The sequence below is a fragment of the Boleophthalmus pectinirostris genome, unplaced genomic scaffold, assembly GCF_026225935.1.
Source record: "Boleophthalmus pectinirostris isolate CB_2022bp ecotype Guang Dong unplaced genomic scaffold, ASM2622593v1 HiC_scaffold_9, whole genome shotgun sequence".
Classification (NCBI taxonomy): Eukaryota; Metazoa; Chordata; class Actinopteri; order Gobiiformes; family Gobiidae; genus Boleophthalmus; species Boleophthalmus pectinirostris.
The window spans coordinates 17,903,701-17,925,650 of NW_026571541.1; the positions used below are offsets into that span (position 1 = coordinate 17,903,701).

General features: G+C 37.6%; 1 protein-coding gene across 9 annotated transcripts in view; it reads right to left on the bottom strand.

Moving 5' to 3' along the window:
- Positions 1-21,950, bottom strand: part of usp2a (ubiquitin specific peptidase 2a) — a 44,974-nt gene that overhangs the window by 14,288 nt on the left and 8,736 nt on the right. For 4 of the 9 annotated variants that reach the window (XM_055147755.1, XM_055147752.1, XM_055147751.1 and 1 more), the window contains one exon: positions 17,525-18,329. The exons of 1 other annotated variant lie outside the window; for it this stretch is intronic. In XM_055147755.1, the coding sequence (XP_055003730.1) occupies positions 17,525-18,283 (759 nt within the window). In that variant the 5' untranslated portion in view covers positions 18,284-18,329. Of the gene's footprint in view, positions 1-8,184; positions 8,674-17,524; positions 18,330-18,653; positions 18,818-21,950 lie in introns of those variants that run through there. 4 more of the 9 variants (XM_020926819.2, XM_020926818.2, XM_055147753.1 and 1 more) reach the window with 3 other exon arrangements.

Here is a 21,950-nt window from a genome sequence, read left to right on the forward strand (position 1 = left end):
ACTCACAATGAACCCTGAACAGCAGAAGAGGGTTAGGTACATAAACTAACCCTAAAGCAAAGTTTGAACTTATTTAAGGCCCGCTCTTTGTCCACTGACCACCTTACTGAGACACACATGATTATCAAGAGTACTATATACTATTTCACTTTTCAGTTCTGTTACTAGTAAGTGCATCTAAAGCTTGCCATTATATTCTGTTTGAATGGTTGGCATTATTGGAAATACAACCTAATTATCTGACTGTTTTTACATTTACAAAAAAAAACAAACAAACTTAAATTTAACAGTTTGAATGAATAAACTTAAACTGGGATATGAGTCACATTTACAAAACATTCTACAGTACAGCAAAATAAACTGGCTTGGATAATTTTGTGATTTTGCTGTTTTATATCGATTGTGATGGCTTGAAAAGGAGATTCTGATTCTCAGTGGGACCTTCCTGTTTATATAAAGACAAAATCATACTGGTTAATGGTTAAGTCAGTCAATTAATATATCACAAAGGCTATTCACTTATTACTGTTGATTCTGAACTTCTCATAATATTTAGCTGTAGTTGTAGTAGTTTAGTTGAGAATTAGTGATGAAAAATCATCTCTGTTATATACTTAACAGCACAGTGCACAGTGTACAAAAACAGCCCATTGGGTAACTATGGATAAACACTCTATTCATAACAGTGTCCTAGCGGTGGACCACTTAAGAAACACAACCCTCTGAGGTCTTAAAGCATCCGGTCAGGGGAGGCCACTTTAATAGCGTTCCCACTGCTACAGGTTGGGCCGGCTTTACACTTCCGAAAGCTTGGAATTAGACACAGCAGAAAATGCCCTTTTTGGCACGCGATCAGCACTGTGTAAATAAAGTCTGTCAGTCCACTGGGCTCAATTAAGAGGGAGATGTGTGGGTTTGTGGGCCAGAGGAGAGAGGATTGGGACTGTGGGTCAAAGCAGGTGAGCAGAGGAAGCCAGTGGTATAATCCTCAAGTCTAAACAGGAAGTTCCAACAATGAAAGCTCTGTGCCAGGTGACAGTCGCTGCTTTATGACTCTGACCACATTCCACATTTTGTTTTTACTTTCAGAAGTCATTGAAATAATCCTTTGAGTTAATCATTATTCAGAACTACCTTATCCATGGTTTAGTACATTTAAGATCATTCTAGCCACAATTTCGACCTGATATAATCCAGGTTTAGATCTGGTGAGACTCAGAAAGACAAATATTATGTTAGGTGGTTTAAAAAGTTTGAGAACGATTAGACTACTGTAGATGCTGCAGATCCAGCTCTGCGAATACTGTAATGCATAAGTTTAAATTAATTTCAAGCTAAAAGTACAAGCCAATAGCAATGTTCAATATCCAAACTCTAATCTTTCCTAAGTTAAAATGGTAAAACCAGATGCTGCACAGTTGCATAAGGGGCTGGGCCATGTGCCAGTCTCAACATTGTTGAATGTCTTTCTCCACTCTTCACTCCCTTTCACACAAGCATCTGTCCAGTCTAACGAATGCTACAGCTGGACAAAGCTCAAAACTTATTTGTTTTTGTATTTTACAATATTTTAGACACACTGAGTAGACTGCAATGGAAGGATCATAATATGTTTGGGATCAGCACTAAGTTAACTGTATCATACTACAATTTATGTCCATACCCAGTGGTGGAACGTAAAAGTAGTGAAGTACTATACTTACATTACATTTTAAAGTCGATACAGAAAAGACTGAGGAGTTTTTTTTAACATGTTCATAATGTGAGCAAACAATAAATAAAGAAATAAAAACAGCTAGAAAAAAACAACTGATTAAATTGTTTAGCATAAATCTTTATCAAAATCACTATATTTGAACCTTTGTAAGATCTCACAATCTGTGCAAAATACTTACTAGGTACTTTAAAACTTTCACTTCTGTAGATTTTTTCATGTGATACTGTTGCTTACATAACAAAATTGAGTAATTCTTCCACTCCAGCATTGCCCATATCAAAAGCGACATGTCTGATCTAGTTCTACTTAGCTCAATCATTCATTACGTGTCCCTAATGATGAAGCTAGTTAACCATTACTTCCTGTCTTTACCTCCTGCACCTGATAACCTTTGGCAAACAGCTGAGATGAAAGCGCCACACGCATTTGTGTTGACATCAAACACTATCTGCAGAATCTGACTGGACATGCTTTGATAGTCAGACATTCACGACATTCACATCAGATAGAACTGTGAGGGTGATAATAGGGATCACATGAGGCCAGGAGAACACAGGCATTTTATATCCAAGATTAGGTTACCACACCAACAATAACGTCCCATTATAATCAGTTAGACAAGCTCGGAATAAAAAAAATAGTCCTTACTAAAATGTTGAGGTTGAAATCTAGTATAAACATGAATGGACCACAAAATTAACCACAAAAGTGTCAAAAATATCACTTATACTTATATTTGGGAGATTACACTAAATGTTTGTGTTAATCATATTTTTTCATTTATTCAGTTATGGTATTATTTTTAATACTTTCAGTTACTGAGAATATACGATTTTAAAATGTTACATATCTAGAGAGATGAACTGTGACATTAAAGGCACATTGTGTAACTTTTCTGGTGGAGAGCCCATCAAATGCTTTTCTCCATTGGGATGTTTTTGCTTTGGTTGGAATGTTTCACAGTATGGCATTAACCCTTTCTATCAGGTCAGGTCTGTGGAGAGGCAACCCTGCCCACAGTCAACATGCCTTTTCTAAGTATTTTTGAGCTGTAAAACCAAAAGTAATTGGATAAATCTAAGATAAATACGTTTAAAGTCATACTGTGGAACATTCCATGCAAAGTAAAGACATTTCCATAGAAAGAAAGTGACTAAACCCCAACCGAAAAGTTACATAGTGCATCTTTAACCACTTATTATTGTCTCCCACTTCTAATCACATAATTTCCCATACTTTACTAGAAGACAAGTACTGAATTTAGATACATGGGAATTTTTACTATTTCTGACATCAAACAAGTAAAATGTTTTGATTAAAATCTTGAAACCGGCTCCAAGGTTACATGATTTTATATATCTCAAATCCAACCAAACAAAAGCTTGCAGTGCCCACGTATTGGCAGCATAGTAGTAACCTCGCTATTATGCAGACAGTGAGAAAATAACAAGTTCACTGAGTTCACACATGATATCGCCTAATGAAATCCCGACAGGAGCTTAGGCTAAACTAAAGTACAACTCATGGGAGTAATTATAATGTGAAATCTGCAGTATAAGGGAACAGTATGGGGCCATGGAGACTGAGAATTTGGTATCTTTGCATAATGCTACTTAAATCATGTTTTAAAAAAAAGAAAAGCTACCAAAAGGAAAAATATGATTATAATTGTATATAGTGGTGTATTGACCTAACGGTGAATTTTAATGTGCTCATATTTAGAGACCATATTTCAGTTGTTCATGTTTCTATGAAATGTATTGCATGAAACTGTTTAAGAGATAAGACTAGTATTTACATGATTTGAATAGCTATAAAGTAGGGCTCTATAATCATTCAGTCTATTATTATTGTTAATATTAATGATATGCCTGGCTCTTTTTAATCGAGAGGTCCACAGCCAATCCTTTGTCAGTAAAAGAATGTGGTTTGGAGCAGAGTTCAGACTTCAGAGAAAGATTTATTTCTTTTTTTTTTTTTTCAAATGGAAAATATTAAAAGTCTGTCTTGTTTATGTTCAGAAAATCAATATTGAAAGCCATTTTATTAGTTTTTAAAAATAAAATATAAATCAAATTGAATTGTGATCAGTTAATATGATACATTATTTTGCCATATTCTACTAAAAATGATAAGTTATTACTAAATTAAGAAAAAGGACAAAACTATTTATCTGTGTTAATAATTTTTTGTGCTGAAAAAGGAAAAAAAAAACTGCCCAGTAAGGTATGATGTCCAGATTGTAATTATATTGTTTTCCACAGTAAATCTTATAGGAGCAGCACTTTCTGCTCTTAACGCTGAATCTGTGCCGATGTAATGCTCTTCTTCTTCACACTGGAGCAGCGGGTGGCCGGGTGCACCTGGCAGCGCCCCACGCCAACTGCTGATTGGCAAAGCCATGTGAGAGCGCAGAGGCAGCACAGTCTGTTCTGACCTGAGTTTGGACATCATAAACAAGCTCCCTCTTCTTCCCATGTGACAGCTCCTTTGACTCACACACTCAGAGCATGATGACACTACATACGGAAAATGATTCAATGTGTTTATTTTAGACACAGGAGCACACAAGAGCCATTAGTTAAACCTGTCACGATAATTACTATATCAACTTATTGTTCAATACTTGACAGATGGAACATTAAATTTGGGGGTCAGTATTTATCGTGGATTTAGAATACTTTTGGGGGATAATTCTGCTTTATGGTGTCAATATTATCATTTATCATCTTCTTTATTTACTTCAGCAATATATCGTACTTCAAAATTTGACAAGCCTGGTTATTGTTCATTATGTGATAGAAAAAAACATATTTTTGAAGCTCAGTAATTAGAACGATTGGAGCAGTTGTGAGGAATTGTTTCTTATTTTTACGTGCTTATATGGGGATTTTTCTGTAGTGCAATTATGATTAGATTTGCAAATGTCAAAAAACAACTCCAGGAGCATTAACATTTGAGAGCAGACTAAAATATGGACTGATTAACTAATACAGCAGTCCCATGCATTTCAGAAGATGTTTGTAGAAGTATAAACTACAGGTACAACAAGATATGACAATAAAAAAGACAGAATATATTGTTTTTTGCAATCTGAAAAATGTGCTAACTACAATTGCGATTTTTATATTTATAAAGTAGCCCTAATTTTTCACTATAAAATTTCCTTAGAAAAAGGTTATCTGGGATTATCCTGCTTTAGAGTTATTGCCTCAGTGACATCTAGTAGTTTTAATATTATAGCTAATTGTGATTTTTCTGTGGCGATCTCTCTTAAAAGTGTCAGTATATTTAGTTAATTGTGATGTGATGTTCATTTGTAAGATTTAGAGCGATATATGTCTATTGTGGAGATTGTGGAGCCCAATAGTGTCCATTAAGAGAGCAACAGGCTCTATTGCTTTTTGCCTTCAGGGCTATCTTGTCCACTGCACATGTGAGTATAAAGCAGAGCATTCTTATGCTGTCTTATGTAACGGACCCATCGTCTTTAACAGTGGCATGCAGGTCTCTACAGTGAAAAGGCTCACAGAGGAGGAGCAGTGTGCTTTAGACGAGCTCTGTGTTAGCTCCAGTGAAGGCTGAGACATGTGTGAGAGAGCCTTACAAATATCTGCCATGATACAATATGATTTGAGCTGTAGAAGAGTGAATAAATAACTTCTATGAGTCATTATAGATGAAAAAATAACTTTGAAGTTTCCATTTCTGCTTTTTGATTAAGGTTTTTCTTTTTCTTTCTCTTTTCTTCTTCTTCTACAGTGGCATAAATTAGTTTAAATTGTTTTATTATTTTTAATTTGTCTTATTAAAAACAAATAAAAATGGCTTTGAATTGTACTTTCCTGAAAATAAACAATACCTTATTCTTCCAAAGTCTGAACTCTGCTCCAAACCACAAACTTTAACTGACAGAGGTTTGTCTGTGGACCTCTCGATTAAAAAGAGCCAAGCATATCATTGACAATTAGAATGGACTGAATCTCGATTTTTATTAAAGTTTAAATTAAAAAAGCAACTTTCAAGGTCTTGCAATATCTATGACTCAAACTTGGCCATGAATTAAAACTCACCACCTGTGTGACTCTTACCCTTCATTACATCATACCGATTAACAATTAACCTCATATATTCCCCTGTCCAAATAATACATTAGCCTAGATGAGTAATGCCAAGCAAATAGCCTTCACAATAAAATTCAAAATTGTTGTTTGCCTTAATTACACTGAAAAACTCTGCCATTAAGCTAGAAATAACATTAAAGACAAATCAAGCCATTCAACAAATAAGTCAAATGAAAATGGACTTTTAAAATTACTTCCAAATACGAGATAAAAGAATAAAGTGTGTGATGTCTAACTGAGATTTTTTTGGTATACTTTCACATCAAAACTCTTATTATCTGTTATTTGATTATATACTGTATTTCCCACAGCAGAGAAGACTATTGAACTATTCATTAGCATCCCAAAAATACACTTTGAAGCCCATATCATTTAAAAGGTAAATACTGGCTCCTTAAAGGTTAAATATTGATTAAATACTGATTAAAGGTGCATTGTGTCTTTTTTGGTGGAAGGTAAATCAAATGCTTTTGTTCATGGAGATATTATTGCTTCATCTGAAAATTCATAATCAGAATCTATAGAAAACACATATATTACTCTTAATCTCCTTTGTTTTGTCTTAGTTCTTAACAGGGACAGTCCTTGTCAAATTTGACTATTAAATACAGTGTGATGCTTCATTGCGTGCGGCCCTACCATGCACAGTCTAAATTTGTTTATGCACGTGACCACACCAGGAGCTCTGTCAGAATCGCCCTTTGACCTCCCAGCTGTGGCCGCCGCTGTGCTCTCTATTCTGTCTCCTCATTTCTGGGAACAGGTTGAACTAAGCACCATGATCTAAAAGGTAAAAGAGCATTGATCATAATGCAGGGGAAAAACGCTGTGGCCCAAGAGGAGCAGGTGGACCACAGTGACAACAAAAACAACATCGGGACAAGCTGTTGACTCTGGCCAAGTGTTTTCTAATGTGATTTTATTACATAACCGAGCGGGCACATGGCAGCTCCGATGCATGTGGTGGCAGGAGAATAAACAAAACACAGAGTTCAATTCAAAGTCATATCTCTACTTTTGCCTTTACACAGTTTAAAACATCTGATAATATGCAAGTTTACTATTAACTGTAACTAAACCAAAGAGTCAAATCTGTCAGCTATGAAAACAAAATAAAATAAATAAATAAATAAATCAACTGAACAATATCTGGTGAGCTTAAGAGCACCATATAAGCTCAATATAAGTAAAAAAAATAAATAAATAAATCAGCTTCCTGTTACATGTCAGGAAGTTTCACCATTCAAAAGATAGTTGTTAAATTGTCAATTGCTATGGTAACAGTTCCACTTTTTCATCATTCTGAAGCCCATTGGAATTAACAAGTAACCAGTGTTTGACAGCTATTAGACAAAAAAGTCATTGGAGAGGAAGGTTAGACATTATTTAACATGCAACGTAAATAAATAAAAGGTACTTCATGCACTGCTTCAGCCTACTTGCTATATTTAAATTGGCTATTATCGATAAGACTTAATTAAATTTTGGCTAATTACTACTGTGGACAAATGGGCCAATACTAGAACAATACAGACATAGTGTTCTGTCTTTTCAATGTCAATATTTCTTTACAACAGTCTCCCTGACCATCTTACACCTATCTGATCTATATGGAAAAACCCAAAGGCGATGCATAGGTCAAAACATAAAAGCGTCTGCATTGAAAGGACATGCTTTATTTCTCCTTTGTGTGGGCCTACATTGATGTATTAGGAGAGGCTGAGTAGTAAGAGTAGCTTTAGTGCATGGGGGATTAAGAAGCGGTTATATAAGCTTTGACCTGCCAATGAAGGCCTACTGATCCTGGCACAGAGCGGTACAGCGGCTTAACACAGCAGCTTACCTTCACAATGACTCACCGTTCAACATTCAGATCATACACTAAATATATGTCACCTCAAATATCCCGTGAAAAAGGGGCAAAACGGGCAATACAATCTTCAATTCATGCAGCTGTTTACAATGACAATATAATAACTAGTGAATAGAAAAAATGTGTAAATACAAATTTCAACCTATGGAAACTTGTTATAACTTTGATATTTTTTGCGTTTTGTTTTTTTTTTCATTCGTGCCTTTGTTCACACTGGAAGCTGCCATGAGTACGTACGTATCCCTCTTTGATGACATAACAGCAGAGAATGCACGCACCAATTACAGTAGGTTTGCGCAGAGAATACACCGTGAATTATTATGCCCCATTTCATGTGCAAAGAAGTGGCTACAAGCACGAACACGTTTCTCTGTACAGCGCTTTTGGTGTTATGTGAGTGAAAGGATGTATTTGTGAATGGAACTCGCGATGCTGGTTGGATAAGCGGGAGCCAGTGGTGCGTGTCTTACCTTGGCTTGGTTAATGAGAAGCCCTACGAAAGTTGACACCAGCACGGAGCCGGACATGCTGCCTTTCCTCCGCATCTCCTGCTTGATGAAGGGGAAGGCGGTTGCGGGGGGGTCCTCCGGTACTGTCACGGTGTAGGTCTGTCGCATGGTCGGCATGCTGGTGGCGGAGCGGGCGACCGGGTACCGGCGAAAGCTTGGGCGCACAAAAAGACCGCTTCTCCAGGTTTACCGTCTTGAAAACGTTGATACAAGTGGCTCAAATCACAATAAGATAAGCTGTCATTCATTCACGTAGAGTTAGAGTTAGAGTTCTAAATCACGCCAATCAAAAAGACAGCAGAGACGTTCCCTTTAAAATCTCGTATGCGTAAAGCGTTAAGATCCAAAAAATTGTGCGCTCGTGAAAAGACGGACTGGTTGTCAAAAGACTAAGAGGTTACCGTTTTATTGCTAGAGTCCAGCCTATGGAGCAGGTCTGTACGCGGTGAGCACTCTGTCCCGCTGCACACGGCTGTCGCTCCGCCTCTTTTGGCTCATAGTCGACCTCAAACCGACGTCAGCGCCACCCCCAGCTCCAGCCGCGCGTTCCTGCGTCACAGCGGATCTTTCTCCGAGCTTCTGCCTCAATCTGAAGGACTATTACCAAGGAGACCATTTACTCATCCGTAACCTACCCAGCTATTAGGGGCTTTATATAAGTCACGGTATAATAGACATTACGATGCGCATGTGGGCCATGGGACGAGTTCCATTAACACAGAACAGCTAATAATAACCAAACCATACCATTATCTGATGGTGATGTTGCTGGTTACATAAGCCTGAACTGAAAGACGTGGCACTATAGGATAAAACCATGTACTAAATCAGGACTAGTACAGCACCAATCTAAGTATTTAAGATATTCCAAAGCTTCTAATTGTTTTAAACCAGAGCTAAAGCATGTAAAATGGCATAATAATTCTAGACACATGACTAGCTGAGAACTCCAGGACTACCAGAACTAACCGTAAATGGGATAAGGAGAAATAAGAATCCTGCATTTTGTTAAACCGATGACTAAGTTGTAAATCACTGAAATATTTTTGAACAGATGGGCCACCAGCATATCTTTCCTTCCGTTTAATATTTAGTATTTAGTTTAAAAATAAAATTTTCATGGGGTGTGAAACAAATGTCCTTAACGCCAATCTTATGACCCAGAGAGATGTGTACACAGCAAACAAGGAGTACATTCCTCCACCAGGCTGAGCACATCCAATCCATCTTTTGTACCGCACATTTTACACAACACAAGCCTACACTGAGTGCATATAGAGTCAATAGTATGGGAAAGTATAGCATTAGTCTCTTCAGTAAAGCGCCAAAGAACTGTAGCTCTGTAGATCCACCAAATCAATATTTTGTCGTATAACAGAGAATTTTCTAACTAAACTATGGAGAGTGACTGTATCTGAAAAGTAAAGTAAAAAAAAGAAATATCTCTTACACAAAACTGACTCTTGGGTTATAAGTGTTACCTTCTCAAAAACACACCTGAAGTTGTGTGTGAAAATAGCATAACATGGGCCCTTTAAATTATGATCATGGACATACTAACTTTTGGGACATCCTATCAACAACATGTTTTAATTATTTTTTCATTAGCATAAAATGATTTGACAAATACATATCTGGTAATGTAGATATTTAAAATGATTGTATGCTGCTTCCACTGTTGCATTTACAGTTAAGAGAAAAGGTCACATTTGGTCAACATTGTGGTCCCTGCATTTAATAGTGCCACAGTGCCTGTCTCGAAATGTGTTAACCAAACCTTCATATGCCCAAAGAGGAAGTGGGTGCCTGATGTGCCATCCAACTTGTGTATCATCACATGCCCTAAACTTCAACTAGAGCACAATAATGTATCCTATTTGCTCAAAGTTTTATAAAGACACTAAATAGTCATGACTGAAATACAAATTAAACATTTTAACTGGACACATTTCTACAATAGCCTCAATCAATAGCTGTAATAGAAGTTGTAAACTGTCTGTTCTTGTTAAAATCAGCACTGTGGACTGGTAAACTTCACTGACCCATAAACATTAGTGGCCCATTACAAGCCTTACAAAACCAGCCATTATTTATAACAGAGTGAGGTAAGCTTGTACTAGATTTTGTTTTTCATTTCTCTGTAAGCCCTCTGACCGGGGCACTGAGTCGGGGTGGCCAAAAATATTGTTGACTCAACATAAAGTCTAGACACGGGAAAAACTACTTGGGGCAGAATCGAGACCAAGCTGATGTGGGCACAGGCAGACGGGCATTACTGTGGCTTTAGTGTGAGGCGGCAGGGGCAGGAGATCCATGTCTGCAAAAATAAGTCCAACATGTAGGACAACATCTCTGTGGGCATAGAAGAGAATGGAAAAATACAGTATGGGTAAGGCAATAGCTGCTCCAAAATAAGAATTGGAAAAAGTGCTGTCATGATACAAAAATTTCAAACTCAATATCTAAACCAATTTCGATACCACAATGATGATGAAAACATTGTATTTTAGGCAACAGAATGGCATTTCCAATACAAAATAATAGCAGTTTGTAACCACTGGCCTCATATTAGTTCTAATATTAAAGATGATTCAGGAAAGGTCCACTTTGTATTTGCTCCCAGTAACAATTCTTGTGCAAATGAGTATCTAGTTTCAGTTCTAGTTTTAATATTGATTAATATTTGGGTATTGATTTTTGGACAACCCTAATAAGAAATAATATTTACTTAACCACATTATTTGTTATCTGCACAAACTCTTATAAGACATGTAGTAGGAGGTTGCACATTGTCACATAGTAAATTAATTAATTTATTCAACAGAAAACTATAAATAAATGTTTAGCTGACATCCTGATAATTAGAAGTTTATTGCTTTAGATTACATGGCATACATAACTGCAGATACCAGCCAAGGTTTTAACAGATGGTGAATTAACATTTTCTGTTTCAATTTACATAGAACCAAAGGCATTAAATAAGAAGTGGTTTATATGGGGAAATAGGAACTAGTCAATGCCTATAAGAATATAACTTGGTTACAAAATTAAATAGAATTTGCCTAGTACAAAAAAATATGGAAAACAAGTTGATACAGGCAGCCCCAGTCATCATGCCAGCAGCTTGTCTTACTAAGAAACATGGCACAAGATGAACTGAACCATGAGGCACTGGCAGCTGCTATTTTTGTGTTTACAGAGATTGTGTTTACTTTGCTCCACCAACGCCATTTCTCTGGACCTATTTCGACCTGAATGCTTGGTTTAAAGAGCAATACCAAACTGGACAGTGGGCACAACAGGATGTTAAAGGTAGCACTCATAAGTTATATAACATGTGTTGCCATGACAAATTTATTCACAACTTCCATGAAATCTCAACAGCGGAAAATTAGGACAACAACATTACAACATATTTAGGTCATGCATGTTTGTTGAAAAACTGTCAAATGTACATTTAAAAGTACAGGGTTGTCCAAACTCAATACCCTAATACTAGAATTTGGACAAAATGAGACAATTATTTTAAGTTTTGCAATGGTTTCATTATGTTAAAATAAAACTCAAATTAAAGTCTGACAAGCCTCCAACAGAGTAGTGCCTACAGTTAGCATCACACTCCCAGGGAATGTTGATGACTTCAGCTGCACATATTTTTATTTATTTATTTATAAGGGAAGCCCCTTGAGATGTAACATCTCGTTTGTGAGGGGGTCCGAAATACATTAACAAAAGCATTTACAGAAAAGAAAGAAAAAAACTAATCAAAGCAAAAGAGAAGACAAACACAACACACAAACAACATTCACACTATACAAAATCGGATCAAAAGATACACATACATCTCTCTGAATTTATCATCCCCACACCAATATTTGCTAATTATTAAAGGAAAAAGTAACTCTATATACATCAGAAAGTGCATCAAACAAAAAGGTATTTTTATTGAAAACAGAAGCAGGATGTTTGTAAGTGTCTGAATACTTACGCCTTAAACAGGTGGATTGATGTAATTGATCGGATTGAGGAAGGCAAGTTGCTCCATTCATAAGGGGATTTAAAGTTAAATGGTCTGCGTCCAATTTCTCTTTTTATAGTACATTATACAACATTAAATAATAGTTGCTCAGTGTGACATAAATTATGCTGATCTAAATGGAATCAGAAACTCTTTTAAATAAGGTGGGAACTTTGAGTCGAAACATTTAAACACACATTGTAAAAAGTGTCCTCTGGATGTAAGAGAGAGCCAGTTGAGTGATGAATATATTTGGCAGTGGTGTGGTCTATTGGGACTTCTTAGTAATCTATCAAAACTGTGAGTATCAAGAGGTGTTCCCTAGTAGCAGTAGTACTGTTAATGTATGAGTCATAGGTCAAAGTACAAACCCATATTGAAACAATATTGGAAATCTTTTCTATGTCCCTTACAAGGTTTATAATTTTATAAAAAGATAGATATAATTGAATAGATGTGAAAGTAATTCCCATTTTATATACTGACTTGTACAGGCAGCCTTTGTAACTGTCCATAGGTTACAAGACTATTTAGCTTAGATGACACTATTCAATGTTCATTTGTACTAGACTATTATACCACAGCCGTTATAAAAACTACATTTGAACAGAAACCGAATTTCCAATATAGTAACAGGAATGGTATAGACAAATAGCTGAATAAGCCCTGAGCCTTTTCCCCTGTTACCGTGTACAGTGTCCCGAGGGAAGGGGCAGTGGTCTAATTACAGAGGGTACAGCTGGGGATGAGCACTAAAACTGTGAGTCCCCTGATAACAAGTGTTGATTACTTTTGCGAGAATAACAGAGAAACTAAGTCATGCTGGAGCTTGCCATTCGCTGCTGACTCCATGAGATGCCCATTGCTGATTGTTTTGAAATTTAATCGTACTGCTATTGCTTCATTCACAGTATGCAGAAAAGGTTTAGGTCAGAGAGGATATGTTGCCATGATGCTGTGTTTCAGACAGATCCAGTGAAAGTTAGCTGCTACGATAAAACATTTTTAAGCATGATATATTGTTATATAATACTGCTAATATTGGAAATACTTTTAGCCATGGACTCAATAAAAAAATAAGGCAGAATAATCAAAGTTAACATTTTTAAATACAATATCATTAAAATGCCTGAGCTACAACAAATAAATAGCAGAATTAACATATAATTAGCCCTGGATGCTACTTTTTCATCCTTCTACAGCTCAAATCTTACCATATTATATAAAAAATATCAGAAACTTCCCCACTATTGTAACAAGAATGTGCACATGACAAAGATTTAACCTCAAAATATATTGTTTCAGCTTTCATATACTGACGTCGAAGTTGTAATTATCATGTCCTAATGAAAGGTATATTTTTCAACTACTCAATGTTTCAGCAAATTCAATAATGCATTAGTCCATCTATATGTTTCTAAATGCTAAAAAACTGCTGTTACACAGTTGTGGTTAGATACTGCACTGCTGCTTTATTATCGACTGGTGAAAGTAAACTGCCCACAGTCATAGGTACATTTCTTAGTGTGGTTGTCAAAAGTACAGATACCTACCAAAATATTAATTGACAATAAAGCTGGAACTAAAACTAGGTTCTGAATTTTGACTTTTTAATCAACTATAAGGTATTGAAATATAGAGTATTAACATTTCCTTACAGACAAAACTGAGTATGAAATTTTAGTATCAACACTATAGATTCATTCTATAGTGTATCCATACAAAGTGGAAGAAGAGGCCATACCTGCTCATCAAGGCCTGATCTCGTTAGATCTCAGAAGCTAAACAAGGCCGGGCCTGGTTAGTACTTGGATCCCATCCACTGGGAACACCAGGTGCCACAGTGGGGTGCCAGTGATAAAAAACTGTCATTGTGTCCTTAGGCAAGACACTTCACCCACATTGCCTAGTAAGAAAGTGGAGTGTGTGTGAGTGTTGGTGGTGGTCGGAGGGGCTGATGGCACCAATTTTCAGCCTCGTTACTGTCAGTCTGCCCCAGGGCAGCTGTTGCTACAATAGTAATTTGCCACCACTGAGTGTGGAGTAAATGAACAATAAACTGTAAAGTGCTTTGGGTGTTTTGAAAGGTGCTAAAAATGCAATAATTAATTAATTAATAATTAAGAGCCCCGCTTACCCCACTTAGGAAATAACAGCTGACTGGAGCTGGGATTAAACTGCTAATAGAACAGTTACAGTTTTAATTAATCTATCTTAATCTAATTTTCTACTCTACTCTACTGTAGACAAATTATAGAGATCATTCCAGATTACAGTGACAAGTGGACTGGACAGGACTGGAGAGAGAACATTAATGTTGCTTTATCATTATGTATTTTTGCATCTACAAGATCTACGTTATAATGTTGTTTCTTGATCACAAACATACCTGGAGTTGTGTTTTGTTTCATTCACACATGTTTAACTCACAAACTCTGCATAAAAACTAAACAGAAAAAAATGTTCCATGTGATAAAAACTTAATCTTCACTAGAATCATTTGGATCTTTTCAGCCCTGGAATTGCCGATATCTACTGAACTAAAGATAAAAAGTCACAGTAAAATTGAAAACTACCAGTACATGACAAAACAAGGTGGAACAGGCCATTGTGAGTTTTGGAGATGCAAAATGATTAATAAACCAGAACTATTCAAACATGTGTGAATGAAACAAAACACAACTCCAGGTATGTCTTTAAGGAGGTAACAGCATTAAAAATATGGCTGAAAAGAAAGAGTTTATTTTGCACAATATTTAATGTAATGTAGATTACTGCATAAACTATATACATTTTAATGCATGAGCTAAAGGATTTTTTCTGCTCAACTAAACTAAATAAACATGCTGCAAACATACGCTGAAGTCATATGTTGTTTGTCTAACCTTTCACACATAACCAGTGTTAAATAGAAAGTCATCAATTATACATTGAAGATACTGTATAATACATCATGTGAAAGTACTTTTAACTTTAAGATCTATAATTATATTTATCTTACAACACTCAGAGCAGCTTTTTATCCAGAGATGAATAATTCAAAACAGTGATGTGGAGTAGTAAGTATGAGGAGTTGGTAAGATTGCACAGTCAACTACTATATGAGGCATTCAAGTAGTTTTGTAAAATTTATCCTAAAGAGATATGTACAAGTTTACCAGTAATGGCTAAAATGTGAAGACAGCATGTGGGTCTGATTGTTTTTACAATACAGACATGTACGAAAACAAAATTTACAGATTTATGAGAAAAAGTTGGGTACTTCAGCTTTAAGCCGACCTCAGCACAGGAAGAGCATAGTTACATAAATCTAACAAAACAATATGCAACACGGCTGTAAAAATATTGATATTATTATACTAAGAAATTGTAATAAATGCTATGAATGCATTAAATCTGGTATAATCTGCTGTTGCCTGCATTTTCGCCCCTGCACTGCTCATGTAAGATGTTTCAGGCCTAATCCCAGAGGAAGTGGGTCACTGTGGCTCTGACCTGGTCATTAAAACTGGACACTCTCATAACACTCGAGCTGCCTGAGAGTACGAGACGGAGATCTGATGCGAAAACAACCTCGGCTTACAACAGGTCAAGTGTGAGGCCTCAAAACTTACTGTCAAATCTGTGTGACTACTATGTCTCTATGCAGATCAAGGACATGCAAGAAGTATATAGTAGAAAATACCATTCATTCATGTCAACAACTATTCACATTCACTCAAAAGGACTTACTTAAAGTGGTACTATGTATGTCCCCTGGTTGTCTCATAAAATGTTATTGCTTTGTCTGGAAAGTTCACAATATGCTATACATCTTTTATTTATTCAATTACACTAATTTTATTGCCATAAAATACTCGATTTGAGAATTTCAAGAGAAGGTTTGGGGGCCTCCACCTAAAAACTGCCCTGCAAAAGAAAAATGCAGTAACTGCGTATTTTGGCAAAATAGTGCTAAAACCAAACAACACTTTCTTAACACCTGCTTTATTTGATGACAAAGTTTTATGACTCAACTCTATCTCGTTTTTGAGAAATCTTGATGTGCAATTTGCTGTAAGTACAGGGATTCAAAGAAAATTTGCAGTAACTGCAACAACGAATGTTGTAACTGACTAATTCAAACACAGATGCTGCACTTCTCTGTTGTTTTACGGGACAATTTCACACAGCGTACAGATACTGCAACATGCTTGTTTTTTGTCTAATTCAGAAATGGGACAAAATACAGACTTGAAACTTTCACATCTTCTTATTCAACACAAACTGAAATACTGAAACTGAAATAATGTTTTTTAGTAGTAAAAGATCTCCCCAAATACGTTGTCGCAGACCAGCTGTACAATGACGTCAAAGGTATAATCAGCGGTAATGGTTGTGATGAATAAATATTAACACATCTTATGATAACACATAAACATACTATAATTAGTATACCTCTGACATCCGCAAGAGGGACAACATCAAAACTGTAAAGCCATTTTTCTCACTATAACTGTCGGCTTCCATTGTAGGGCAGCATAATGCCTCTACACAACTGAGATATAGATTCACCTAAAGATGCATGTAAAAAAAAAACAATAAAGGTACTAATTTATATAATATAATTCATTATAAGTTAGATTTTAGGGAAAATATATCTCTCTTTCATTTTATGTTAGGTCTACAGAAAGAAAGTTATTTATTGAGGATTAATTCTGAAGTTGCCAACTTTTTTGGCAAAGAAAATTAAATTAAAAATCTCCTTGGGCCTTGAAATTGTTTTCATGAAACAGTTCATCCTACGGTGAAATTGAACCAGACACCAGTGACACAGTGAAGTTGTGTATTATGTAGTATTTTTACACATTACAAAGAAGAGTATTTCAACTTTTCCGGGAATCCTGACCTCTTTACTTTGAGCAACAGTGCCCCCCTTTGGCCAAAGTCGATAGTGTGCTTTCTTCACTTCACTGTAAAGCAAGCATGCCTCTGGTATTGCACCCTTTAGATAGGTCTGTGCAAATAATCTGATTTAAACTGAAAATGTAATAAATTACAAAAATACATATTACATATTATTGCCTCCTGTTCAGAATGATCTCTCTTTTGTGTGCTCTTTCTGGTACTCAAAACACATTTAAATACACTTTTCTAATCTGCATTAAAATTAAATTAAATTTCACAGTAAAGAAGCAATTACTTGAGATATAAGCCAAAAGTATTGATCATATTTTTGCCTCAATTTCCCTACCTTTGAAGCAGCATGACTAAAAAGCAGAAGTGTGTGTGTCAGTTTCTTACCGTTGACGATGTGTCCCGGGATGGCGACTCGGAGCGGCCATTACTGCTGCTGGGTTCCCATGGCGACGAGGTGCTTAGTGCTCTGCTGCTGCTGCTGCTGAGGATCTCCTGAGTAGAGCTGCGGGACAGGCCTGCGTACCCCGACCGAGAACCATAGGAGTCGGACACATCACTATTTCGGGTGCGGTAGCTCCGGAGGACGGATGAGGTTGGGGTGGAGGAGGAAGAAGAGGAAGAGGAGGGGTCGCTGATGCCCAGAGAGGCGAGGTCTCGACTTAGATCACTTTGGGACACTGACTTACGCCTGAGCGAGATGCTGGAGGCCGCTGGTGAAGAGGAGAGGTAGTTTGAGTGGGCCGAGGACGAAGTGTAGGAGCTGTAGGAGGAGTAGCCCGCCCCCCCACTCAACCCTGACCCGGCATAACTTTTCACGGGGGTCCGACTGAGACTCTCGCTGCGTCTACTCCCGATACTGCTGGTCCCGAGGATGTCACTGCGCGGGACAGTCCGGCCTCGGTCTCGCTCGGGGTCCGAGGAGGAGCTGTAGTTTCGGGAGCGGGCGGCCGAGCTCAGGTAGCTGGAAGAGGAGTATCCGGAAGAGGAGGAAGAAGATGAAGAGGGGGACTTGTAGGTGGAGAGCCTGTCCCGGTCGCTATAGGAACTAAGGCCGGTGCCCAGGGAGGAGGTGTATGAACTGTAGTGGGAGGTGTAGGAGGAGGGGCCGGGGTATCGTTTGGCGGTGGACGAGACGCGGGACATGCTGCTGCTGGTACGGGACAAGAGCGCCGCTGGAAGACCGCATTGACTGCAAACACAGCAAAGAGACTGTACATCAGCAACTACCAACACAGCAACAATGGAGGAGGCATATTACTGCTCCACTGAACACAAAAGGACTGGGGATCTCATAGAAATAGTAACAGGAAGACAAATAGCAGGTTAAAAAAGACCTTAGTCAACATTACTGCATGCGTGCAAAGTCAAAAAGGTCAAAAACTCCTACACATAACCCCTATTAAATAAAGTAAAGAGAATAACCTAATGAGTTTATAATGACTAACTTGTACACATAAAATAGTTGACAATTAAAGGTCCATTATGTGACTTTTCTCTTTGGAGGGTCTGTCACCTGCTTGTTCCCCTGGTGATGCTTTGTCTGAGATGTTCCACAGTATAGCTTGAAACTTTTATCCATGCAGACAAGCAGGTGACACCACTAAGCCAAACTGCAGGTCAGGGCTGTGGAGAGGCAAGCTCGTTCACAGTAAGAGGCATTTATTAGCAAGAAATCATCTGTAATTGAGAAAGAGATGTCATACTGTGTCATAGCATTCCAGGCAAAGCAATAACACAATTTAGCTGACCTACCACTAGAAAAGTTACATAGTGCACCCTAAGATTTAGAGATAACATGTAAAAGGCTTTTTTATTAAACTAACTTTAGGTATGTTGTCAATTAGTTACTGCCAAATTGACTTACTTCAGAATAATTGCAACCTTATTTGGTTTCGGCATGTGGTCACTAAAGACTATAATGAAGTATTCAGTTCTCCAGGCCTTCCATAGTACTCCCACTGCTGTTGTATAATCCCATATTTAACAGCAGAGTGTGCCCACAGAGAGCGTCCCAGGTTGAGAGGGCTCTTGTTCACGAGCGCAGCACCGTTTGAATAAATAAAAGTATCTGGTGTTGTGGATGCGTGTTGAGTTCAGTTTGGGAGCTCTGGTTTCTCCCCTCTCTTCTCTCTCTCGCTCTTTCTCTCTCCTCTCTGTCTCCTCTATCCTCTCTCTCTCTCTTTCTCCTCTATTTCCTCCATCTCCTCTCTCTCTTCTGACTCTCTGTGTGCTTTCCCTGCACTGACTTCTCCTCTGCTGCTCTAGATCGCTTTCTCTCTCTCCCTCAGTGACCAGAGCATGATCAATTATTCAGAATATGGATGTGGAGTAGGCACACGCTGCCTGCTGGAGACATGCCACAGCACAGCGCTGCCCAAAACACCAGGGCCTAGTGGACCAGTGCTGAACCAGCGGCTACGCCGAGACTTTAATGTTAAATCAATAGTTCATTCTACACTTCCTCCGCAGCACAGCTCACATATGTGAAAATCAGTCTCTTCAGCTCCAAGTGTAAAGTATCAAATTAGTTCAATCGCTTTGTAAGAATATTGTGTTATTATTAGTTTATATTTGTCACATTTTTCAATTATTTAGTACTTTTAGTGGTATCAGAGTTTGCAATAGTAGCAGTAGTGATTTCCCTTGTGGATCAATAAAGTTTGTCTGCAGTGAAAGTTGCTTTTAATGAAGATAATTTGATTCTAACTGTAAGGCGTGTTTATTTATTTAGTCTAAATGTTTAACCTCCCACCCTTTCAAGTATTAAAGTAACAATGATGCTAACAGTCATACAACAATAGTTTGTTCCAAAACGAATATCTGAACATTCAGTATATGCTAACAACATACAAATTGCAATGCTTTTTTCCAGTTTCTATTCTTTTACTTTTAATACTTTTTATACCACAGCATCCACCAAACTTCTTTCACTGCTTTATAATCCATCTTTACTTTCGCTTGTGTTTGAGCAGTATAGTAACTCCCCGTAAGTGTAGCCGTGGGAGGATCCTCTCTGAGCTGATAGGACAAATGTAAACTATAGATTTCACTAGAGGAGTGATCTCTGGGGAAACGACGCCGTACACAGTCATGCCCCGCACTTTCCTTCTCTTGGGCTACTCTGCATTTTCTTCCTCCCCTGAGTCTGTTTCCGCCGCTGCCATGGAAACGCTGCATTTGTTTCTGTGCTACCGACGCATAGAGAGACCAAAAAGCTGCAGCGACGGAGAGTCAGATATCCGCAGCCAATTTACACTGTATGCAAGAGGCTGACAACTGCTAAGAAGGGTTGCCAGAAGTATTGAAAATCAGATACTTACAGAAATGAACCTTTTCTCAATAGCGTTAGAATGATCTTGAGCTGTATCAGAACAAATATAAGGCCACATCGACTAGTATACACCCATGGACCACTATGGAATCTACACAGATGACTGAGGGATTACACAGATATAAAATATATCCAGATGGTAACAAAGACTATTATTTAATCTTGAAAATCACATTCTATTGTCTAAAGAAGGAGTGTTTTTAATTATCATTGTGGTATTATGATATGAACCCGTCTTCTTGAGTATTGAGTCTATTCTTTAGTATTGAAATCGAGTTTGAAATTTTAGTATTGTGACAACACTACTGTTAAGACAAAGAGAAAAGTGCTGTCTGATGATGTCTATATAGTTAAAATCAGCCTGGGACTGAATGAGGAAGTTATGAATTAGGAGTTAAGTGGATGGGAGGGCTGCACTGCTGAGGGGGAGTATGTTTTAGCAGTTAATGCCGAGCATGGCTTGGCAATGAGCAAGACGAGATGAGGTTTCAGTTTCTGGGCAGGGTTCAGACAAACAACACTTAAACCAGAGAATGACAGCTCAAAGTGGTACATATCAAGAGTACATACGTAATGTCTTATTGCTAACATATGAGTGCCTGGACATCATAATATTTTTATTGTAAATGTGGAAAATTATTCCATCTCCAAGGCTCTATGTCTTTTGATTTGAGCTATTCACATACAGTATGTTATACTGGAACCATATAATAAAAATGCTAATAAAAGTTGCCAAAGTATCATCATTGACAGTTTTAACTCAGTTAAAGAGCACTATGAAACTTTTCTGGTGGAGGGTCTGCCACCTGCTTGTCTTCATGGATCCACCGCATAGCCTTAAACTTGTCTATCTCCATGAAGAGAAGCAGGTGGCACTACCAGGCCAAGTCAGCTCTATGGAGAGGTGACCCATTCACAGTGAGAATGCATGTTTTTGTTAAATTTTTTCATCAGGTAATTTTGAGCAATGAACACCTCTAATTGAATAAATGCAACATGGGTACAATTAATGCCATACTGCGGCACATTTCTGGTCTCCATGGAGATGTTATTGCCCCACGACAAAAGTTACACAGTGAACCTTTAAACTTATAAAAACTTATCTGGGTCACTGTGATCTGACTATTATCACTCTCCACACTGTGCTAATGATGAAATGACATTACACGTTTTCACATTGACACAACAGTTTATGTAATTATGAGCAATAGAATATGAGCAATGGAATTAAGCAGTTACAACTCCCTCGAAAGTCCCTGTAAATTAGTTTTAGTTAAATAAAACTGTTCTGATGAAGCATTTTCAGGTCCATTGGCTGTGCTGGGTTTAACTGGTCCAACAGAAGCTAAATATACTCTGAAATGTGAGAGAGGACTGTACTGATGTGAGAGCCACACTGACGCCTCAGCTCCAGAGTTTAGTCCACAGTCAGACCCTCACTCTGTTGAACCAAACGTTTTAAAGTCTTTTACTGTGACA